This window comes from Periplaneta americana, chromosome 3 (assembly GCF_040183065.1).
Source record: "Periplaneta americana isolate PAMFEO1 chromosome 3, P.americana_PAMFEO1_priV1, whole genome shotgun sequence".
In the NCBI taxonomy this organism is placed as follows: domain Eukaryota; kingdom Metazoa; phylum Arthropoda; class Insecta; order Blattodea; family Blattidae; genus Periplaneta; species Periplaneta americana.
This window is the reverse complement of record NC_091119.1, coordinates 209,072,906-209,097,666: the sequence shown is the minus strand read 5'-3', so window position 1 is coordinate 209,097,666 and position 24,761 is coordinate 209,072,906. Positions and strand designations below refer to the sequence as shown.

The 24,761-nt window shown below is 37.3% G+C and overlaps 1 protein-coding gene across 3 annotated transcripts in view; it reads left to right on the top strand.

Moving 5' to 3' along the window:
- LOC138697002 (uncharacterized) overlaps positions 1–24,019 on the top strand; it is a 61,313-nt gene extending 37,294 nt beyond the window's left edge. For all 3 annotated transcript variants that reach the window (XM_069822592.1, XM_069822591.1, XM_069822589.1), the window contains exons 10-13: positions 5,496–5,683; positions 9,471–9,736; positions 20,835–21,032; positions 21,101–24,019. In XM_069822592.1, the coding sequence (XP_069678693.1) occupies positions 5,496–5,683; positions 9,471–9,736; positions 20,835–21,032; positions 21,101–21,283 (835 nt within the window). In that variant the 3' untranslated portion in view covers positions 21,284–24,019. The remainder of the gene's footprint in view (positions 1–5,495; positions 5,684–9,470; positions 9,737–20,834; positions 21,033–21,100) is intronic.
- The last annotated feature ends 742 nt before the right edge of the window (positions 24,020–24,761 follow it).

The window sequence follows — 24,761 nt, the reverse complement described above, 5'->3', positions numbered from 1 at the left end:
AGGAAAAGTAAATATCGCCACTAAGTTCCCTTCTGGTAATTGAATTTTCAGCCAGGCATACAACACCTTGACATTTCATTTAGCCCTAATGTATTCAAAAATAAAACGAGTGACATTGATGAGTGCAGTGAAATTTGTCTCTCGAATTAGCTACAAGATATCGCAATTTGTACCACCCCACTTATCTTATAGCGTTAGAATATCTTTTGTTTGTCAAAAACTTTGAGACACAGACTGTAACATGCCCTAAGATTCACTTTCAGTTTCCCCCTCCCCGAAATTTAATAATCTGAGAAACATGACCAATAAAGTTTAAGAGAATGTGAACTCTGTTTTCTGTTGGATAAAATGTACAATGGGAAAAAATGCATTCTCAAATTTGAAGAAAAACCTGTTTTTCTAATGGTTGAAATTCTCAGTATGTATATGTAGTCATAACAACAGAATCAACTTGTGTTTATGAGGGAGTGAAGTAGAGAGAGAGATTGACTTTTAGATGGGAAATTATTATCATGACAGATTTATAACAATATGGTGCAAATAATTAATATGACATATTTATTACTAACATATGGTGCCAATAAATATTGCTTTGCTTATGTATAGTCCGGGCTAAGTTGCCCATGTTTTAACTCTCTTCAAAATATCTTTCTTTAAAAGTACGTACATTTTTCTTCTTTCAATTTCGACCTAAAGAATTCTTCATTAATAAAATGTATACTGTACAAAAGTGTTCTAGCAAACCCTTCACAGCAATTTCGTTTGGTAAAAAAACGTACAATTCATTTGCAGGACAGACCTCACAAATCAGTATTGTTTATAAATATTATTATGTTATAAATACATTTCCACTTTGAGTTGTATTTTGGGATATAAGGGTCAAGTTTAAATTGTCGCAACGTCCAATAAGCATTCTGCAAAACAAAGAAAAAGAGAAATTTTATAATAGATGTGTTTACTTGTACTCTTTTCAAAATATCATTCTTCGAGAGTACACATTTTTTTCTTTCATTTTCAACCAAAGGTATCCTTCAATAATAAAATCTATACAATAGCATTCCAGTAAACCCTTCACAGCAACTTCATTTGGTAAAAAAAGACACAATTTTCTTACAAGACAGATCTCTCAAATATGTTACAAACACATTTCCTCTTTGAGTTGTGTTTTATGGAATAAGGATCATATTTAAAACTCCTTTTTACTTAATGTTGAGATGCTTTAGAAATTCATGTATTGACAAGGGAAGAAAGAGCATGTCTAATCTTTTGTAAACCCCCATGACCCTTCTACAGAACCACGACAAATTAGATTATAATAGATATGGTTACGACCTTTCAGCAAACTCTTTCACCCACACCGTGCTTTCGATTGTTACTGATGAACAATATTGCCTGTTGAAAAACCGACACAGGAATAAAAGTTTCATTTATGCACTGCTATAAATTTTCTTCTCATGTGCATTACAATTGTGTGTGACTATAATAATGTACAGTCCTAAGATATGTCATAAAAATGGAAGTAGGGTTAAGGAGAGAGGTGAAGGAGGAGATCTTTTAAAGAGTAATGCTGAGTGGTGCAAATCGCAAAAGAAGTAGGCTACAAATGTCGCTAGTGTGGCATGTCTTGTGACCACACGTAGCTAGGTTTAACGCAGAAACTGAGCAGCATTTGTAGCGCCGTCTGGCCACCCATTTTCCGACAATTACAGCGGCTACATTTGTCGCAGAAACCCTGCGATATTTACAGCTCGTTTGGCCACCCATTTTCCGACAATTACAGCAGCTACATTTGTCGCAGAAACCCTGCGATATTTACAGCTCGTCTGGCCACCCATTTTCCGACAATTACGGCAGCTACATTTGTCGCAGAAACCCTGCGATATTTACAGGTCGTTTGGCCAACCATTTTCCGACAATTACGGCAGCTACATTTGTCGCAGAAACCCTGCGATATTTACAGCTCGTCTGGCCACCCATTTTGCGACAATTACGGCGGCTACGTTTGTCGCAGAAACCCTGCGATATTTACAGCTCGTCTGGCCACCCATTTTGCGACAATTACGGCAGCTACATTTGTCGCAGAAACCCTGCGATATTTACAGCTCGTTTGGCCACCCATTTTGCGACAATTACTGCAGCTACATTTGTCGCAGAAACCCTGCGATATTTACAGCTCGTGGCCACCCATTTTGCGACAATTACGGCGGCTACATTTGTCGCAGAAAACCTGCGATATTTACAGCTCGTCTGGCTACCCATTTTCCGACAATTACGGTAGCTACATTTGTCGCAGAAACCCTGCGATATTTACAGCTCGTCTGGCCACCCATTTTGCGACAATTACAGCAGCTACATTTGTCGCAGAAACCCTGCGATATTTACAGCTCGTTTGGCCACCCATTTTGCGACAATTACGGCAGCTACATTTGTCGCAGAAACCCTGCGATATTTACAGCTCGTCTGGCCTGCGACATTTACAGCTCGTCTGGCCACCCATTTTTCGACAATTACGGCAGCTACATTTGTCGCAGAAACCCTGCGATATTTACACCTCGTCTGGCCACCCATTTTCTGACAATTACGGCAGCTACATTTGTCGCAGAAACCCTGCGATATTTACAGCTCGTCTAGCCACCCATTTTGCGACAATTAGGGCAGCTACATTTGTCGCAGAAACCCTGCGATATTTACAGCTCGTCTGGCCACCCATTTTGCGACAATTACGGCGGCTACGTTTGTCGCAGAAACCCTGCGATATTTACAGCTCGTTTGGCCACCCATTTTGCGACAATTACGGCAGCTACATTTGTCGCAGAAACCCTGCGATATTTACAGCTCGTTTGGCCACCCATTTTGCGACAATTACTGCAGCTACATTTGTCGCAGAAACCCTGCGATATTTACAGCTCGTGGCCACCCATTTTGCGACAATTACGGCGGCTACATTTGTCGCAGAAAACCTGCGATATTTACAGCTCGTCTGGCTACCCATTTTCCGACAATTACGGTAGCTACATTTGTCGCAGAAACCCTGCGATATTTACAGCTCGTCTGGCCACCCATTTTGCGACAATTACGGCAGCTACATTTGTCGCAGAAACCCTGCGATATTTACAGCTCGTTTGGCCACCCATTTTGCGACAATTACGGCAGCTACATTTGTCGCAGAAAACCTGCGTTATTTACAGCTCGTCTGGCCACCCATTTTCCGACAATTACGGCAGCTACATTTGTCGCAGAAACCCTATGATATTTACACCTCGTCTGGCCACCCATTTTCTGACAATTACGGCAGCTACATTTGTCGCAGAAAACCTGCGATATTTACAGCTCGTCTGGCCCCCATTTTGCGACAATTACGGCAGCTACATTTGTCGCAGAAACCCTGCGATATTTACACCTCGTCTGGCCACCCATTTTCTAACAATTATGGCAGCTACATTTGCCGCAGGAAACCTGCGATATTTACAGCTCGTCTGGCCACCCATTTTGCGACAATTACGGCAGCTACATTTGTCGCAGAAAACCTGCGATATTTACAGCTCGTTTGGCCACCCATTTTGCGACAATTACGGCAGCTACATTTGTCGCAGAAAACCTGCGATATTTACAGCTCGTCTGGCCACCCATTTTGCGACAATTACGGCGGCTACATTTGTCGCAGAAAACCTGCGATATTTACAGCTCGTTTGGCCACCCATTTTGCGACAATTACAGCGGCTACATTTGTCGCAGAAAACCTGCTATATTTACAGCTCGTTTGGCCACCCATTTTGCGACAATTACGGCGGCTACATTTGTCGCAGAAAACCTGCGATATTTACAGCTCGTTTGGCCACCCATTTTGCGACAATTACAGCGGCTACATTTGTCGCAGAAAACCTGCGATATTTCAGCTCGTTTGGCCACCCATTTTGCGACAATTACGGCGGCTACATTTGTCGCAGAAACCCTGCGATATTTACAGCTCGTTTGGCCACCCATTTTGCGACAATTACGGCAGCTACATTTGTCGCAGGAACCCTGCGATATTTACAGCTCGTTTGGCCACCCATTTTGCGACAATTACGGCGGCTACATTTGTCGCAGAAACCCTGCGATATTTACAGCTCGTTTGGCCACCCATTTTGCGACAATTACGGCGGCTACATTTGTCGCAGAAAACCTGCGATATTTACAGCTCGTCTGGCCACCCATTTTGCGACAATTACGGCAGCTACATTTGTCGCAGAAAACCTGCGATATTTACAGCTCGTTTGGCCACCCATTTTGCGACAATTACGGCAGCTACATTTGTCGCAGAAAACCTGCGATATTTACAGCTCGTTTGGCCAAAGCCTAACAGATTTTTATGAAATTTAGTTTTTTTGACCTTTTGGTAACTTTAAAAGTAGCAACATTGCAGTCCTGTACTGTAATTTTTTCTATATACATAATCGCACAGTTCACTTTTTGTTCCGCAGTACTACTTCAAATAATTCCATATGGTTTGTAGCAGGGAAATCACCTTTCCCTCTGCGCGACATAATCCCACCAGAAATAAATTCATGTTTCGATATTATATAAATAAATTACATGCAGGAATTATTAAGCAATGAGAACGAACTTAAAAGGTCTATGGATCTATGGAATTTAGAACAACTATTATTATAATAGTATATTTACTTCAATTACATCTCACTAGAATGCAACCATTGACAATCTTGTAAAGAATGGCATATCCTATCATAAAAACCCACAGGTTACGTCGGCACCTAGCGCCTTCAATGTTTTGCAGTCAAAGGATTGTTATAAGGTATAAAAAAGGTTTCTTCAATCCGTTCAAATCCATTGTTTTTAAAAGTCTATTGCATTATTCATAATCAACACAAAATTATTATTTGTTCTTCAGTGATTGTTAGTCGTCGAGAATCTGTATTCCATCCAGTATTTTGTTAAAACATGCTTTAAGCTAAAACTTGCAATAGAAATTTAACATTTATTCCTTCACATTACCGAACACACCCTCTTGTTTTTTTCGCACTGAAGAACTGTCTCACACTATATGCATGGTCAGCTGCCTGCAGGTCCAACTTCACGACAACATGGTGTTAATATATGCTGTTTGTTGTAGTTTTCATCACAGATTTTAAAGGTTCAGTATGTCATCAATAAAATGCACTTTCACGAGGGTAACCAAGTTAATTTTGTCCGACTAGATTCGCATTTCATACTGCTGTGGGGTGCGAGCATATCTTTCACATCGTCTTCCTTACAACGCCTTTCATAGTTATTTTAATTATTTCATGGCATTTCTCCTGTGCCACAATGGTACTTAGCCCTATTCAAGTTTCACCCAATCTTTTTTAAGTAACATGTTTTTATTTATATTAAGAAAGTGACTGTTGAGTAGTGTTACCATAATCAGGTTTTACTGAGAAGTAAATTGTTGAAACAGTGACGAGTTTAAGACGAGAATTTGACAACTAAACATGACGTGCGCGATTTTATTGCAGGGTACGACGAGGAGGATCGAGGGGCTTCATGCTGCAGGAAGACTCTCTTGATGACCAATTTCTCAGGGAGTCATTGAAACAGGAGAGAGAATGGATCGACAGATTTCGAAGCAAGAGGCCCGGGGCTCTGAGTCAGCGTGAGACATCGGATTCCTCCAAGTTCAGCTTCAGCACGGAGTACAGCTCGGGTAAAAGATGCCATATGGATTTTGTATGCAGTTAGCAAATCTGGATCACTGTACAGCTACGAAATGTCAAAGTTGTTATTCCAACAATAATCTCCATTATTATCAGAACCAATGAAAGGAAAGTATAGTGAAATGGTGATTTATTTCAAATATTGCCACATGGAACATTTCAAGCCTTAGATTCCCAAGTGACAACATTAGAATTATACACACAGCCTCTGTCCACCACAACAGCAGACTTGGTCAGTCACTCAATGCATTACCATCAACAGAAAGACATCCAGTGTTGTGTCTTTACAACAGACTCCGTTCTGTGCACTAGTTAAGAACCAAAACACTCAGTGTTTCTTAGTGTATGTACCGTAGTGAAAAACTTGGGAAGTGTTTCATGTTTGCTTGTGAAAAATAATGCGGAAGTATGTCGAAATATAATTCAAATAAGAAGCTTAAATTAAGCAACTAGGCAACTCTACTTTCGTTTTTTGATAGGGCTACTCAGAAACAACAGTGACAAATTATGCTAGCAACGTAATAGTGTTACCAGTAATAATCAAAAGGAAGTTGATCAATCTATTTCTGACGTTAATCAAGCTGAAAAAATATTGTCAAATTGTGCAGGGAGTAATAAAAATGTATAGGCCTCACATTTGAACATTCATACAGAATAAGTTCCAATTAATCTTGAACTAGATGTAGGCTGTTAGTTGAGGATCAACCAATTTCTGATAGTCTGAAATATCACTTATTGTGTAACCCTTGGACACCAGATTCAAAGTATGAATTTCCTGTGCAACATAATAATGGGCAAAATAGAAAATTTCAATTGAAATGGATAAAGGATTTCCCTTGACTAGCTTATAGTGCTAAAAATAATTATGTATTTATACTGTCGATTCTGTGTATTCGGCACAAGTGAACGGGTAATCTTGGAGCTTGTTCACTAAAAGCATTCAATCGGTACAAAAATGCAATACAAGAGTTCAACAACCATTCTGCACGCCATTATCACAAAATGGCTCTCTCAAAGCTAATAGTTTTAAGGAAATAATAGAAGGAAAGTGTGAAAATGTATTCGTCCAAGTCGACAACCATTTGAAGAAACTAATGGAACAAAATGGGCAGCAGCTAGTTCCAATCGCAGAAACTGTTCTCTTGTGCGGCTGTCAAAATATTCCTCTCAGGAGTCATAGGGACGACAGAAAATCCTACTAGATTCAAGCACAGTATCTGAAAGGGAAGGAAATTTTCGCGCCCTTCTCAGATAATATCAAGTCAGTGGTGGTGATGCTATATTGAAAGAATATTTAGAAACAGCTCCCAAAAATTATTAGTAAATTATCAGTAAAGCCTCTCAAAATCATCTAATTGAATGTTGCGGAGAGTTAATACTTCAGAAAATTGTAGCTCGCATAAAAAGTGGTCAGTATTTTAAAATAGTAGTAGATGAGGCAATTGGCAAAAGTACCTGCGAGCAATTAACATTGCGCATTAATATTTAGATATGCAAAGTAAGGGAAGTTTTGTAGGATTTGTAAATGTCAATGATCTAACAGGAGGAGGACTGACTAACCATGCTTAGTAATATTGGTTTATGAGTTCAAGACTTACGAGGGCAAGCCTATGATGGCAGCAAAATACTGCAGTGTGCAACCATTAGCAATCTATAGTCACTGTGCTAGTAACTGCTTAACTCTAGCTATATCAAAGGTCTGCCTGCAATGTTCAAGAAATAAGGAATATTTTCGGGACAATAAAAGAAGTGTGTAAATTCAGCTGGAATCTGCAAAACGAATTAGGTAGGCTACATTGCTAGAAACAAAAACTCAAAAACATTTTCCTGAATCTAAAGTTGTTGTTGTTTTCTAATGCCAGGCGTTTGACAATAAAGCCATTTGACCTCTTGCTCTCCAATATTTTTCAAAGATATTATCATGGTGAGCCACTGAAGCACAGTTTTTGAGGTGTTCCGAAACCATTTCTTGGTTTGAGTTGCACAGTGGGCAGTTAGGGGACTGATATATTCCAATTCTATGCAGGTGTTTGGCCAAACAATCATGGCCTGTTGCCAGTCTAAATGCAGCTACAAACGATTATCGTGGTAAATCGGGAATTAACTCTGGATTATGATGCAGAGAGTTCCATTTTTTCCCTTGAGATTGTATTATCAAATTTTGTTTGTTGAAGTCTAAGTATGTAGATTTAATAAATCTTTTCACAGAGTAATACGTAGATTTAGTAACAGGTCTGTAAGTAGCAGTGCTGCCCTTCTTTGCTAAAGTATCCGCATTCTCATTTCCCAGGATTCCACAATGGGATGGTATCCATTGGAATACAATTCTTTTATTGAGTGATATTAATTGAGAGAGCATTTTAGTTATTTCTGCTGTTTGAGATGAAGGTGTGTGTTTAGAGACTATTGATAGAATAGCTGCTTTGGAGTCTGAGAATATATCTGCATTCTTAAATTTATTGATGTGGCATAGAAGATTCCTGAGACTTTCACTTATTGCAATGATTTCTCCATCAAAACTTGTTGTTCCAACTGAATCTAAAGTAAAACGGCTCAAACCACAATGTAAGACTTGGTGGGTGGGGAGGCATGATATGTTATAAGCGATAATTGACTTCCTTGAAGAAATTGTTGAAGAACAAGAAGGAACAATGAGGACTTTACCTAATGGTATGTTATCTGCCATCACACAGTTTCAATTTATTGTCACATTGAAAGTAGTTGTAGAGATTTTTTTCACTAACCTTACCATTGTTCCATCAACTTCATTGTACTTCACTTGACTTGCAAATAAAATAGCACTTCATACAATTGACACAGTGAAGAACCCCAGAACATTAGTTCAAGAAAAATTTGAAGAAATTTATTCCAGAGCAGTTTCATTAAGTGAAAAACTTAAAATTTGTATGGGTCAGTACCACGAAAAGCAATCAATTAAATTCATAGCATTAACCTTCCGTTTAGTGACCTGATGACATATTACTGTACTCCAGTGTACATTCCACATTATGGTGTCAGAGTTAACAGTATGTTTCTCTAAGAAGCAAGAAGAAGTGTTATACCAGCTTATTGTTCGAAACAAGCTTCGATGTTGCAAAGATTTTAAAAGCTGCAGAGAAGTACGAGAGTGACTTAAGTAGCACGGTCACTGAATTGAGAGGAAAAATAGATTTATGGCGGTCATACTGGGGAACTACTGAGAAACCAAAAACAGCTGCCGATGGGCTTTCATTTACTGGGAATGGTTGTTACCCTAATATACAATGGCTTCTACAAATAATTGCAATTTTACCAGTAGACTAACTACAGCTTCAGCAGAATGGTCTTTTTCTTCATTTAGAAGAATGAAGACTTACCTTCGTCCAACTATAACTGAAGACAAATTAAATGGCTTGGTCCTTTTGCACATACACCTGGACTAACAGAAATAACTGAAGTTCCGTTACATATGTAAATGTATGGTGCCTTCACGCTTAGTTAATATTACTAGTAATGGGGCATATTCTAATTCTGTTGTTAGTGTCCAGTGTTTTAGGGTACCGGTATATGTACACTTTATTAGTATTAGTTCATTTACAATCTGAGACAGGAATGACCTACATGTATATTTAAGTGGCTAGTTTGTGTATGAAAGAAATAAGTACTAGAGGCTCCAGTTTGTTGAAATGGGTGTGAGTAGAAATGTACCGCATAGTTCTATAACCATAAATGATGTTTTTGAATATGTGTAGTAAATTGTATAAGACACTCGCATCTGCCCTGGTTGTTACATTTCAGAGTTGGAGGAGTTGTACGAACAGTACAGCCGCTGGCTGGATGATGTGGACGAGAACCGGGAGCTGGACGCACGGGACATCGCCGTGGTGCGCTTTGCTGGTAGTCTGCTTAAGAGAACCCTCAGCGACTCGTTTGCTGGAGTCCCTCTCACCGAGGGCCAGCAAGGTCCGCTGGAGGCCACCACCAACAAGACTAAGCTCGCTCTGGTGGCGCGATCTCTGAGCTTGGAGCTGGCGCGGCATAAGCACAGACTCACCTCGCAGCTGGTAAATAGCTATTGATTGAATACAACATTCTTCAGATCGAGTTGTAAAGATGGAAAAAGTCTGAAATTTTATGATTTGTTAATAGAATTTATTTGCTTCGACTTCGAAAAATATAAATCCATTCAAATTGTTGTTGTTATCTAATGGCCGCAATTTGGGATCATTTATCCCATTTTGCTTTCCATTAAAATTGTATAGTAAAACTTCTTTTGTGCGAGATCGTGCGTATTTGCTTGTTTTCCGCACAGAACCAATACGCGGTAAGTGTGAAATACCACATTCAGTATTCCCAACGTAACACACATAACAATTTCCCTCTTCTTACCGCTTAAGCGCGACATTCATTTTACTGCTTTAGGCTTTTAACATATTATTTTTAGAGACGTTTAACATAGTAATAATTATAAATTAGAAACTTACCACTGCAATTTCACCTAAATTGCAATGTTAATTATTGTTTTTAAATATTTGCAAAAATTAAGTAAAGTCTACTACTCCACGAAACTTATTGCATTCCTGATACAAGTAACATTAAGGAAGCCGTGAAAAAATCAACAAGATTCCAGATGCAATATGTTATATAAATAATATTGTTAAAATATTAAAATGAAAAATAAATTATTACATAACCTTACCGTTTGTTTTAAGTTCGCATTTATAGACTGGGGGAAAAAAAGACAGACGTATATCACGGCCTGCTGGAGTATAGTAAACACAGAAAACATTTTATAGCAACAATGTTGAAGAAAGATATTTTGGTTTTCCGAAGTTGTCGTCATTAAACAGAAACCAACATGTAGATTTTATTGCAACTAATTTGAAATTCGTCTTTCAGGTATGTAATAAACGATCTTCGCACAAAATAATGTACGATACACGAGCGGTATGTTTGTTTTCATGTTCTCGGAAATTAAAAAAGCTCAACTACGTTTCGCTTTTTCAATCTTTTCCTCGACCATGAAAACGTCAACATACCGCTCTTGTAACGCATATTACTATTATGTGTTTCACACTTACGCATTTTTTCTTTCCTGAAGTTGCGGCAAAATTCGTATAGTTCCTTGTTAATTTTTTTTCAGTTACACGTTTTTCGTTTACTCATTTTTTTATACTTGTACAATCGTATTTCAAACCCCAGGAGAGACGAAACATCATTTATACGTTCTAAATAAATTCTGCTATAAATTAGGCTTGCTGAAAATGTGTTTTTGTTGTTGTTTGCCAATGCTCAAGACTTGAATATACTCTGTTGCGAGCGTCCCAGTAGTATGTTGTAAGTTGAGTTGATATATCAGCATCTACCTTTTTAATTGCTGTGCACCTCATTAGATAATTTTTATTCATTACAGAGTTTGACTCCTCACAAAGAATATACACAGGGGTGATGAATATATGTAAATGAGAAGCTAGACAGCCATGGCCAGTTGTTGGTGGAAAGATTGCAACTGATATATTTTTTGGTAAATCTAGGATGATGCTAGTCTTTCCACTAGAACGTTCCAGGGTTTATCTTTACTGTTGTCGTGAAGTTATTGTTTGAATTTTGCCTAAAATATATAGTTGATCCATAATTTTACATTTTGAAAGGGAACATTTGTTAGGGGGTTCTGTTTAATGTTTTGCAAGGAGTCTGCTGTCTCATTTCCTTTGATTTCACTGTGGGAAGGTATCCATTGAAATGTTATTTCTTCTTGTCATTTAATAGTACTCTGATTTTAATTAATTTTTCTATTTATAGGTTCAATTGATGTAATTGTTTGTAGGGTTGATTTGAAATTGCTCAAAAATGTTATGTGACTGGGGAGTTGTCTAAGAGCTGTCCTTTTGCTTCTACTTCATCATCGAAGTGTGTTTCCACTTTCCAAGAGATATATAGAAGCTAAACAATTTACTGTAAATTCCAGCACTTGCATTACCATTTTTAACTGTAAGCAGTGCTGAAGTTGGGCCAGAACAGAGATCCAGCATAATTAAAATCTAGTCTCGAGAGTTGTGGCATAAATTTCACGCAATAATCCCGAAAGTGTTTTCGAAATATATTTTGAGAATAAGTTTAATCTGGACTGTTAGTAGCATCATAATGTTGCATTCTTGTCATAACAATTTTTATTAACTATATCAGTATTTGTTTTTTAATCCTAGACAGGTAAGTTAATGCTCGTAAAATTTACGACGCAGGATTTTATTTTTGTCCATTGTTAGCAATTGTTTCAATGGAGACTTCCGGCTTTCCGTGTACTTTCTTCTTGTGTGTTGAACTCTCCGATAAAGAGATAATGCATGTTGTAATCTCAGAGGTCCTATCGTAATAATTACCAGTGCACTCTGGAAGACCAGGTAAGGTGCGCCATAGTGTCGTGGTCTAAGACATTGTACCTAGTCGCATCTGTGGTTCAAGTGTTAGCGCACTGGTCTTCCATCCAGGTGGCCCATGTTCGATCTTCAGCTAGGTCGTGCGCAATATGCCCTGCATATAGGGACAAAGGTACAAGGTTAAGTTATTATGAGTCATACTTTATTAATGATGGTATAATGTCAATACAAGCACGTCAATATTTTAATAGACTACTTGAGAACTTGATGTACAATTCATACTTTTGTTATGGAACGTTAATGTATTTTGATTTTTGACACTTTGTTAAGAAATTCACATAACTTACTTTAACTTCATGGGCATTAAATTTTCTTATACCAAGCATATTTTTCGGAAGATTTTACAGAATCTAGATACTTCGACATTTTGCTACTTGTAATCAGTTTGACATATTGTATTGAATATCAAGAATTGCCCTTATTGATGCCAAACTTAATCTGCTCCTGTCTTCAGTCCAGTGTGAGCGTTCATTAAGGAGAATACTCTCTCTACATTAGCATTATGCGCAGGGAGAGAAAATGTGTGCGTGTGTGTGCTCACTTCACTTACGTGATTCAGGTTCCGCATATTGCGGATAGATGGCAGAACTGTGACCCATTTTCAAGGTGCACACCACGTTACGAGTGAAGAGTTATGTCATGTACTAGAGTGAGTGTATGTAAGTGTAGTGTAGGGAACGGGTGAGGATGATGATGAAGGTGAAGAAGGGGGAAGGGGAAACCCAGTGCCGGCACGTAGCCTACTCCTGTTGAATAGCACCAAGGGGGCTGCCAAGCTTAATGTCCCCATCTGACGGACGAATCACTATCAACAGTGACATATGCCTTCCCTTCAGATGCACTGCAGAGAGATTTGGGATTTAACCCAGGCATATTGGTGCACAATTTAGTGATTAGAAGTTGTGCACCGCCATCTCTCCTAGTCCTGAGGTAGAAATTTTACAAGAAAATTTCTCACCCCCCCCCGGAATCGAACTCGGGCCGGCTACTCTGGAGGCAGACATACTGCCACAGAAATAACTCGCGGACAGGGAGAGAAAAGTAAAACTGGACAATTTTTAAGGGCTCAGAATAGTGCTTCTGAGACACAACTTTTGAAAAACATTGTCCACTTCTTACTAGCTAATGAATTGGTAAATTCTGTATTTTTTTCTCTTTCTCTGGCAAAAGATTTTAATTTCACTGCCTAATCAATCAAACTGCTTTCATTCAATTTGCAAGTACTCTTCTCACTCACTTTTTTCAAATCAGCCCAAACAACTGGCTTCTCCAAAAGTATCCAGTCAAAATGGTTGTGTTCGTGGCAGTGTAAATGGTTCAGTCATTTATTTTTTCTACATCACTTTGAATCTTATCTCCTTCCTTCATTCTGCATTTTCTCTTCCAAATCATCCGTCTTTTTCATTGGAACTGCGATTTTCATCTTCTAGTTTAGTTTCTAAAAACTTAACATCTGTAGCGATTGTTGTTTTCTTAGTTTGAGGTAACAACATATGGAAGGTCTTTGCATTTTACTATATTCCATCAACAACTCCAATAGATTCTATGAGATTCCTCACTAATATTAGTCTAACAGTATCAAAATGAGAATAGAAGAAAAAGCACTGATTCAATACGAAAAAGTTATCAGATTACCAGGAAACAATTGGCATTCATTCAGTCCTCTCTGTAGATTGAAAACTCAAAAAAGTTTCATATCCATTGTTCAAGAATTAAAACAGAAAATCAATATCCCGAATTTAAAAGAAAACTTACAAATTAAACCAAACCCTTTAACTCTATTAAATATAGAATATAATCTAAATTTAACAGAAGAAATACTGAAATCAGAAGTAAACACTGAAATACTGAAACAATTGTCGTTAGAGACAATTAATATTAGGTACCCCCCCACAAAACTGGCTTCATTTATACACCAACGGATCCTTGATCTCCAGAGAACAAGGTGCCGATGCAGGTGTTACGTACTGTCTCTTCTCACTTTATAGATCACTTGGATATGGAACAACAAGTTTTGATGGAGAAATCATTGCAATAAGTGAAAGTCTCAGGAATCTTCTATGCCACATCAATAAATTTAGGAATGCAGTTATATTGTCAGACTGTAAAGCAGCTATTCTATCAATCGTCTCTAAACACACACCTTCATCTCAAACAGTAGAAATAACTAAAATGCTCTCTCAATTAATATCACTCAATAAAAGAATTGTATTCCAATGGATACCATCACATTGTGGAATCCTGGAAAACAAGAATGCGGATGCTTTAGCAAAGAAGGGCAGCACTGCTACTTACAGACCTGTTACTAAATCTACGTATTACTCTTTGAAGAGATTTATTAAATCTACATACTTAGACTTCAACAAACAAAATTTGATAACACAATCCCAAGGGAAAAAAACTCTGCTTCAAAATCCACAGTTAATTCCCGATTTACCACGAAAATCGTCTGTAGCTGCATTTAGATTGGCAACAGGCCATGATTGTTTGGCTAAACACCTGCATAGAATTGGAATATATCAGTCCCCTAACTGTCCATTGTGCAACTCAAACCAAGAAATGGATTCGGAACACCTCAAAATCTGTGCTTCATTGGCTGGTCATGATAATATCTTTGAAAAATATTGGAGTGCAAGAGGTCAAATGACTTTGTCAAACATCTGGCATTAGAAAACAACAACAACTATATCCCATCAAAATCCTTTCTATTGAACGGCCATCGAATTTTCTTCTGTTTCTATTTTTGTTACGAATAAATCCTCTTGAACCATATTCTCTAAAGTAAGTGACCGTAGGTTTTCTACCCGTCCATAATCAACAAACATCTGGCAGTTTCTACCAAAGATAAGTTTTTCGGTTCTGCAGCTCCATTTTGTTGGGCAGTGTTGATGCTGATAACCTTCTCCTTGTACCACACTTCACAAGATAATCATTAAATTCTCTGTTAATATACTCGGTTCCATTAACAGATTGTAAATACATCTTGATTACACAACTTTTAACACTGTATCACTTCGGAATATTCCGAGATTGTAAATATTTTGTCCTGCTATTTATCTGATTTTCAACTTTTGCTTTATACTCTTTGAATGCATTTAAAGCTTCACTCTTATTTCTTAAAAATTTTACAACACACATTCGCGTGCAGTCATCAATGAAGGTTATAAAATATATACCTAAAGAATCTTCTTCCGTAGAACCATATATATCGGTATGTATGATCTCTAGAGGTTTTGTTTGTCTTTTTGAATTTTCAGGAAATGGAAGTCAATGCTTTTCCCTCTAATACTTGTCTCACAATTAAATGGTTTACGGTACAGTTTTTACTTAGCTGTAATCCATGAATTTGGCCCTTATTCATATCATAATGACCTAACTATTCATGCCAAGATGTCTCGTTCCTCTTCACACAGATTTTATACAAATTGTAGGCTCTCACTGCAGCAAACATTCACTTTTCACTATTGTCTATGACGTTCGCCTTATCTTTTCAAATGTTACTTTATTTCTCTTATTGGTAATCTTAGAAACTGATAATAAATTAACAGAGAAAAAGTAAATAATAAACATAAAAAATTAATAATATCATCTCATAGATTCGATCTTCGAAGAGTACATGAATGTTGGTTCCTAGCCACCCAAATCACTGTATGTACCATGGAAACATCAAGTAGGCCATAAGGAGAGGAGTTCGATCCGGTGCTGTGGATGGAGCCCCAGCATTGCTCACGGTCCTGGGTTCGATCCCCAGTGCCAGAGCGAATTTTTCTCTGTTGATAATAAATAATAAATCTAACAAAGAAGTCTTTTGCCTTATAAAATGAATAATGTCTGTAATGTCCACGTCTCCCTCTGGACTTGAACTGCAGTGTGGGAGAAGTAGGATCAAGTGACAAAACTTTTCCAAACTGTTGCGAATAATGTTATAGACTCACCAAACGAAAAGAAAAAGAATGTAATGACCAACATATCAAATCAATCTTTTTAATGTACCCAGCCGTTTGCTGACAACGTAAAGTCCCCTGTAGTCTTTTCAGTTCTTGTTTTTCATGAGAAATGAGGGGTATTTTGATCGATGTTCATTATAGATGCCTGTTGCTAGTAGCCAGAGTTGGGGTGTAGTCAACATATACTGCAGGGCTGTGTCTTCTGCAACATATGAAAACTACAAATTATGCATCTAGTCTATTTAAGAATAGACTCATTGCATGTAAGAATGAAATTGCATGTCAGTCGTTTGCTGCAATCCTAAAAGTGTATTAGTTCTTCAGAATTGCCATTTAAATTTAAAATTGCATAATTTTAAGTTATCTCTGTTTTTCTTCTGTTCATTGTAGTCACCCTATCACATCATAAAAGCGTGGTATTATGAAGCCACTAATGAGTGTTCAAAAGTGAAATCATACATTGCATTAAAATATGGTTCATTTCTAACACCTACCTTTCCAGCCTTTTATATGATGGGATGATTGTTACGAGAGATCGTTGCTAAACTTTATCTGGAATCTGTAACCTCTTCTTCCTGTAAATCCGTGATGAGTTTACTTCTGTCCCAAAGAAAGTCATGTGAAGAATAGAGCTGCATATTACAATCACTGTTATGAAGTCCGAGTAAATGCATAAATTAAATAAAGTATTCCAACATTAATCCAAACTTCCTTACAAAATAGCATTTCAGCCTGATAATATTGAATGAACAGCTCAGCTTCCTTATATTTATATGAAATGGTTTCTTCTACGAATATGTCTGCCCTGCCACAGCAGCAAGAGGACATGCCTGGACAGCATTGCATTCCGTGGATTAGCCTGGTTCCAGAGTCCGTAGTGCAAACACTGGCTCCACAAGAGTTCTGGCTCCGTCTTCCTGTTCTAGATGAGGTCAAACAGGTAGAAACGTGTCATGGTTCTGAGTTATGTCTGGTTTCAACGAAACGTGCATAAAGTCATGTTATTCGGTAAAGAATTTGTGGTTTCTCTGTCTTAGAAGTAACATTCTTTGTCTCAGTACTCATGTCTACAATTTATAATTGAACAGATCTGACTAACTTCTTGCTTTGGCAAATTTCTGTCGACGTTGTTCTAATGTGATACTGGAAATGCACGTTGTTACATGTTCCTAAATACAGAGTTTTGATTTAAACATAAAGATCACTGATGAAATGTATTGGACGAAGTAAATACCCTTTCAGCATAAAATGCAAGTTTGCGTATCGGCTGAATATGAATGTAATGCCTTTATAATCTGTAACAGCTCGCATCCACTTTCATGTTAACATTTCTATGCTCATGGCCGCTGTGGCTGCTGTAGTAAGGAAGCTCTTGCTTATGTTATTTTCTTAATGTGAATTATTTGCAGTTTCGAAAGAGTTCTCTGTATTTCTTGTGAAAGAGTACGTTTAGTGGTTTCTTTCCATTAACATTTCGGACTTGATAAATATATTTAAAATGCTCATGTCATTGTTGTTCACATCTGTTCGTGTGCATGTTCAAAGTCACAACACAGTTGTGATGTATTGCACTCTTAATTAAAATTCTCAATTTTGGTCATCACTTTATTTTAATTTTAAACTGCACACAATATGTTCATTTTATGTCCGGCCTAGAATTACAGTATATGATGTGTGTGTATCCAATGCCTACCCACTGTTGTATATAATATTGGATTTTAACTTGCGTGATTCGGGTCCTATTACATACACTAACTTTTGTATCGGCTAAAGTCTTTGCTTTCCACTTTCTGTATTGTGTAACAGATGGGTTAGAAGTCATTTTTCTGCATAAAAATCACAAAGCACAAAACAAATTACACTGTAGGGCTGGACACAGCCCTACAGTGTAAGTAAACTCTCTTGAAGTGAAACTGAGTGGAAACTTACCATTGTTTCAAAATTATTACTCGTAACACTGTAAAATGATTTCTTGAAAACCATTCATAAGCTGATTACAACCATCAAAATAATGTTAATCAATTTTCTCCTATACTATTACTTTTTAAATCACAGTAAACTCCCCCTACCTCTACGAATTTCCCAAGATCCACAAGCAGGATGTACCATTCATTTTGTTGTACTAGTATATTGTAAAACTCTTCTGTACATTTTTCAATTAGACTGTGACTATAATTAAGACTTTATAGTACTATTAATAGTACTTGTTAAATATGGTGGAAAGAAGCTTATGGATACTCTTGCAAAATTTATGAACAAATGCATAGTGTACAACAAATACCGTTACAGTGGAAAACCTCTTATATTACATCAATTTACAAAAAGGGAAGCAGGAAAGAATGTCAACTGTGCAATGAGTAGACTTTGTAATAAATTGGAATAAACAACCAGGGCAGAACAGGAGGAGATCTTGTATTTGTGGTGCAACAGATTGTAGATCAAGGGAATTAGATACACATTTGGCTTTCACTGACTTGGGAAAAGCCTATGACTCTGTTCCACGACACCTATTACGGGAAGTTCTGAGAAATCTGCAGTCAGATGACTGGCTTCTAAATATTATTCAAGAATTATACAATAATAATCAAACACATACTGAACAGGGTAAATGGATATCACAATCCTTCTGCACTACTAAAGAGGCTGCAGCCTTTCACCATTGCTTTTTAATTTATATTTGAAAAAAGTACAACAACACTGGAAGAGAAGTTGCAGAGGAATGGATATACCAATTGGTAACGATTAATTATTTATTCACTCTGAATTTTGTAGATGACCAGGTGATTTTCGCTCAAGATGATGATGACCTAGAATTTATGCTTAAAATCTGTACAATTAATATCAAGAATATGGAATGGAAATTTATATTATAAAACAGAATATTTGGTCGCTAATTCGAATAGTAAATATGAAATTGCTATTGCTAATGGAGAATCAATTAAACATGTAGATAAATTTAAATATTCAGGCACTACAGTTACAAAGGAAGGAATTGGGTCTGCAGATATTAAAATTAGAATTGAACAGGCAAGGAAAGTTTTGGGAGCCGTGAATTCAATATGGTGGGTCATAAACATAGCCAAGAAAACTAAGATTCATATAGGAAAAGCATTAGTTGAGACAGTCCTTTGTTGTAACTGTGAAGTATGGACTCCGAATGCTGAATGTAGAAGGAAACTTTTAGCAGTGGAAATGAATTATTTACGAAGTAGTGCAGGAGTATCTCGGATGCAAAGAATCAGGAATGAAGAAATAAGAAGACTGATGCAGACAGAAGAGACGGTTCTAGAAAGGATTGAAAGAAGAACACCACGATGATTTGGACATCTAAGGAGGATGGATCAACAATGCTGGCCTAAAAGGATATTTGATTGGTCACCAAATGGAAGAAGAGTGCGTGGTAAGCCAAGAAAAACACCAGACCAGTATTATGGGACTTCAAGAAGAAGATGCGGCACAATCCCGGACACTACTACTCTTGAGATTCTTTTGACGTGTTTTCTATTCTAGCTGTGAAAATACCATGGAATGTAAATAAATACAGCCCTAGGTCCCTTGTTAGAGCAAAACTATGTGGGAATACTTTTTCCTTTGTGAAACACTCCAGACACTTTTTCGATTTCACCAAGAAGACAAGAACAGTTCCAATGTAGTCAGTTTAGTCACTAACGTTCATGTAAATAAAGATCTCACCATCATAAAAAGTAAAATGCAAGCAGACAATTAATTCTCCACATCTACACCCCTTTCCATAGAATCTGCAGGTGAACTTTCAGAAGTTTGTCTTCAGACTATCTATTTTCAGTTCAACAATACAGTATTATAACAACAAAATGACAGCAAGGCATAGACTCAACATTGCCTGCCATATCAGGAACATCTACTTACTTACAAATGGCTTTTAAGGAATCCGCAGGTTCATTGTCGCATTCACATAAGCCTGCCATCGGTCCCTATCCTGAGCAAGGTCAATCCATTCTCTATCATCATATCCCACCTCCCTCAAATCCATTTTAATCTTATCCTCCCATCTACGTCTCTGCCTCCCCAAAGGTCTTTTTTCCCTCCGACCTTCCAACTAACACTCTATACACATTTCTTGATTCGCTCATACGTGCTACATGCCCTGCCCATCTCAAACGTCTGGATTTAATGTTCCTAATTATGTCAGGTGAAGAATACAATGCGTGTAGTTCTGTGTTGTATAACTTTCTCCATTCTCCTGTAACTTCATCCCTCTTAGCCCCAAATATTTTCCTAAGAACCTTATTCTCAAACACCCTTAATCTCTGTTCCTCTCTCAAAGTGAAAGTCCCCTTAATCTCTGTTCCTCTCTCAAAGTGAGAGTCCAAGTTTCACAACCATACAGAACAACTGGTAATATAACCGTTTTATAAATTCTAACTTTCAGACTTTTTGACAAGACTGGATGATAAAAGCTTCTCAACCGAATAATAACAGGCATTTCCCATATTTATTGTGTTTAATTTCCTCCCGAGTGTCATGAGTGGGCTATATTATTTTAGAAACTAGCTGATTACAGTACCACTGAGTGAAAGATGTCTGCCTGTCTCATCTCGTCACCATTACAGAAATGCTTGATGACAGTTACTGCAAAATTGTTTCCATCATTCGAGCACAGTGTCTGTATTGTTGCTATCAGCCTGTTTCATATGCTGCACTTCTAAACATAATGACGTTCTCCTGGGACTGGAAAGTTACCTTTTAAGACAATCCTGTCTTCTCGCAGAAGAATTGCAAGTGACTCTTGTTTGCAGGCATCGATGCTGAGTGGCGTGGCAAACGAGACAGAGTCTGCTTCAGGCATACGGTCAGTTGCCACGGGCAACTGGGGTTGTGGGTCCTCACAAGTTGGAGACCCACAGTTGAAGTTGGTAGTTCAGTGGTTGGCTGCCAGTGTCGCTGGTGTGCCCTGCCTCTACTACTACACCTGTAGCCACCATCGACTTCTCAAGGTGAGTTACAAAGATTCTTTGCTTCCAAAGCACTCGAACAGGTTGACATGACTCGTGTTGCTCTGCAGCTCGACACGGTGTGCCGCGTGCTGCTGGATCGGCAGTGGACAGTGGGTGAGCTGGTCAGTGCGATGCTGAGGTTTGCTCAGACCACACTGGATGACCCGTCGCCACCCCAGTCAAACCAGACTCTGTTTGACGAGCTGATCGGCACCGAGAAACCAGCCGTGCTGCTGGAGACAAACCTCTGAATGCAACACTCCTATGGATATTTTTTACATTGAAATCAAAAGTTTTGGTCAATGTGCTTGTCTTCCTCTGATCATACACAAACAGGATATCTTAAAACATTCAAACATCCATGTTCATCATCATAATCATTAGAAATAGACTTTTGGGTTTCCAGTGTGTGCTGGAAGTTAACATTTCGGAACTACACACAGGCTCCATCATAGATAGGTGATCCTTCCATGGAGCCTGAATGTAGTTCACATTCACTGTGGGAGCCTAAAAACGCATATATCGCAATCATTCATCATGAAGTGCAAATACAAACTAGTCTTTGCAGTGATCTCAGCTCAGAAAGAATGCTTCATGACTGAAGAAACGAACAAGAAAGAATTATAACAACGTAATGTATTTAATTTGACGGATTATATTAATACACTTGGCTTGTTTATGTCAAGTTGTAAATTTCTGTAGAACTATTGAAATAGTGTGACACATATTTTTAAGTACAACTGCCTAGGTTTCTTAGCAATTTTTGTTTACAGTGCCAGCCTAAAATCGAGTAGATACGGTGTTTAATAGGTGGTAAAGCGAGAGTGAAACATCAGGAGCATAAAGTTTGAATCTGTGTTAAAATTATTTATTCTGTATAACTCATTTCCCTGTGGTATGTCACTGTGACGTCCAGAGGTAATCATTAGGGGCCTGATTTTTTGGTGACATCAAACTCCTCAATTTGGTGCTTTTCTTGCTTCTGTTTTGGTGGGTATTTCGTGAAATAAATAGCCATTTTAACGCATATTTGTCATTATCAAATTTTATTTATGATGCCTATTTGCTTAAAATTTTACACACACTATAAACATAATTCGACATTCTATACACACTAGCATAGTGTCAACATTATTTGCATGAAGAGTTGTGCAACAGTCAGCGAGTATTTGGTGTATGTGGGTTGTAGGATGAGAATGGCAAACAATATGAATGCTAGCATCCCAAGACACACAGGGAAATGAACACAAGAATCGCACTAACTTGTAATTTTCCTGATAAAGGGGTTTTATTTTGCTTAATTATTACGGTATATGTAAGTGTATGAAAGAAGGAATACGGCTAAAAATTATGTTTGGAATGTTTTCTCATTTATCATTGTTACCAAAAATCAAGCCTCTAGTAATCATTCGACACTGGGGTTGAACAGTTTGCAATGTGCCTGTACAACCATGTTAGAATGTCGTGAATGATGACAGTACATATTGGCACCCAGTGATTCGCATTTTTGGATCCTACAAGAAAAAAAAACCAATAGAAATGTTGGTAATATTGTTTCCATTATACCCTGAAATTTGCGTCATTTTACTTTTTCTTTCAGAATTCTTATTGGTTGAAGGTTTCACATGTCAGACTTCACAACATTATTTAAGGCACATTGGACACATCTGCATCTATAAGTGTAAGGAAAGCTGAACATAATGCAATGTTTCGAAGACATAAGAAATTCGGTTTTAACGGCGTAAAAATGTTCAAAGAACGTGCACATGCACTCATTTGTTAGCATGAAATTTTGTACAAAAGTTCGATTTAACATCTGCACATGATGCATTGCCAGAAACCAACAAAGGTGGCAACTTGCAAGTATGACGTGGGCAAGTAGTCGAGATTCACTTGTTTTCAACTTGGATGCAGACGATGGATTTTAAGAACAATAAAAATCTTGAGTATGGATTTCCTCGAAAGGAAAGTAGAACGTGTCAGGCAGACTATTGACGAAAATGTACAGGTCATTAAATTTCACACATATGGCGTAATGAAACTTCACTGTTTTGTAGGTTCAGCCAGAAGTGCCTTCACTCTTCTGATCTGAGTGTCTTAGTGATCAAGGAACACGACTGCCTATGTGAGGGGTCAATTGGAGCCCACAAGAATATAATTGGTCATAATAAAAATAACAGAAACAACCCATAAAATGGATCTTTTTTTTATTTAGAAATCATTCTTCTTATATGTTTTTGCACTATCTAAAAAACAAAATTCTGCTTCCAAAGTTCGTTCAATATCTCATTTATAATTTTGTATGTACCTTTATTCGGATTCTCGTAGAAATTTGTCCAAAAACTATTTTGGTAAATATAAAGAGAAAAAGGTTATTTGCATGCAAAAACCTGACGTCACTCAGCTGAGATACTGTGGCCAGGGCACTTGGATAAGATGTCATAAATTTAATCAAAGAAGTTTAGAAGTATATTAAATAAAGCTTTTCATAAGATTTATTTCAGTTAGTTGTGTACAAAATATCATGGGTGAGTGGGAAAAGTGCGTTAACTCCATAAAAGTTGTTTTCGATAAAAATTATTTTTACAGTTTAAATAGTTCCCCAAAATCCTCATTTGTGTATTTTTACTTTATGATCCTCTTATAGTGTTTGGTAGAGTATTGTTACCCTTTATTAAAAATATCTTAAATTCAGTTTTAATTTAAGAATCTAAATGAGTTTTAATGTTAAGAGGATGCTGTGAAAAATTGGAGTTGATGCACTTTTCCCATCCACCCACCCACCATATGTGGAGAGAAAAGATACGATAAAAGCAGTTTTCACTCAGTTACCATTTGCTCAATAAAACAATGTCATTTTGACATGTCAGCCTTCAATTCAATCATACCAACTGTTGGAGGGAAGGTTTCTTATCATCCTCGTTTCTGTATCATACCACTGTTTTCATCTCACATTTTTTAATAAAAATCTTGAATAATTCTGTAAATGGCTACCTCTCAGTTATTACGAGGTTTGGTATCAAATTTTTTACGTCACTAGATGGCAGCTGGTGAACACAGTGGTCACAACTCTACATCTGTACATTACTGTTGCAGGTATTGCGTATTTTAATGTGAATCTATACAGTGAGTGCCATTCCCGTCAAAGTAAGGTACGGTGTGGGATATAACAAGTAGTAGTGTTCTCCATTATTAAATGAGAAAGAAATCAAAGTGTTTTGAAACTATTCTGTCGTATTATATTTATAATCAACTTTTTGAAATAATATTTGAACGATTATACACAGAAGAAATCATTTAATATAGCTACATTCAAATAAAAAGATTAAATATTGCTTTCTAGATTGCACACAGATATAATGGATCATATCAAAAGTAACACAGTTGACTACACTTACTTTGTACAGTTTAAATAGATACATGCACAACTGATTTCATTGGTCATCAATTTGAATTTAGAATCCCTAATGCTATGAGAAACATTAAAAAAAGTGCAAGGGATGTATGAAGGAAGTTTCAGATATTAGGAAACATGTTGAAAGCCTTTAATAAAACTTATTCTGTTGATGAAATAAATAAGATTTTATTGCTTGGGAGACGGCTACAATTGGAACTGGATGAAGATCATCATCAGCATGTTGAAAAACCCAAGACTTTCCAATCGAACTGGAGTTATACCCAACATAATGAAAGAATTGACAAGAGGCATTTGCTTGTTCCAATGTAGTT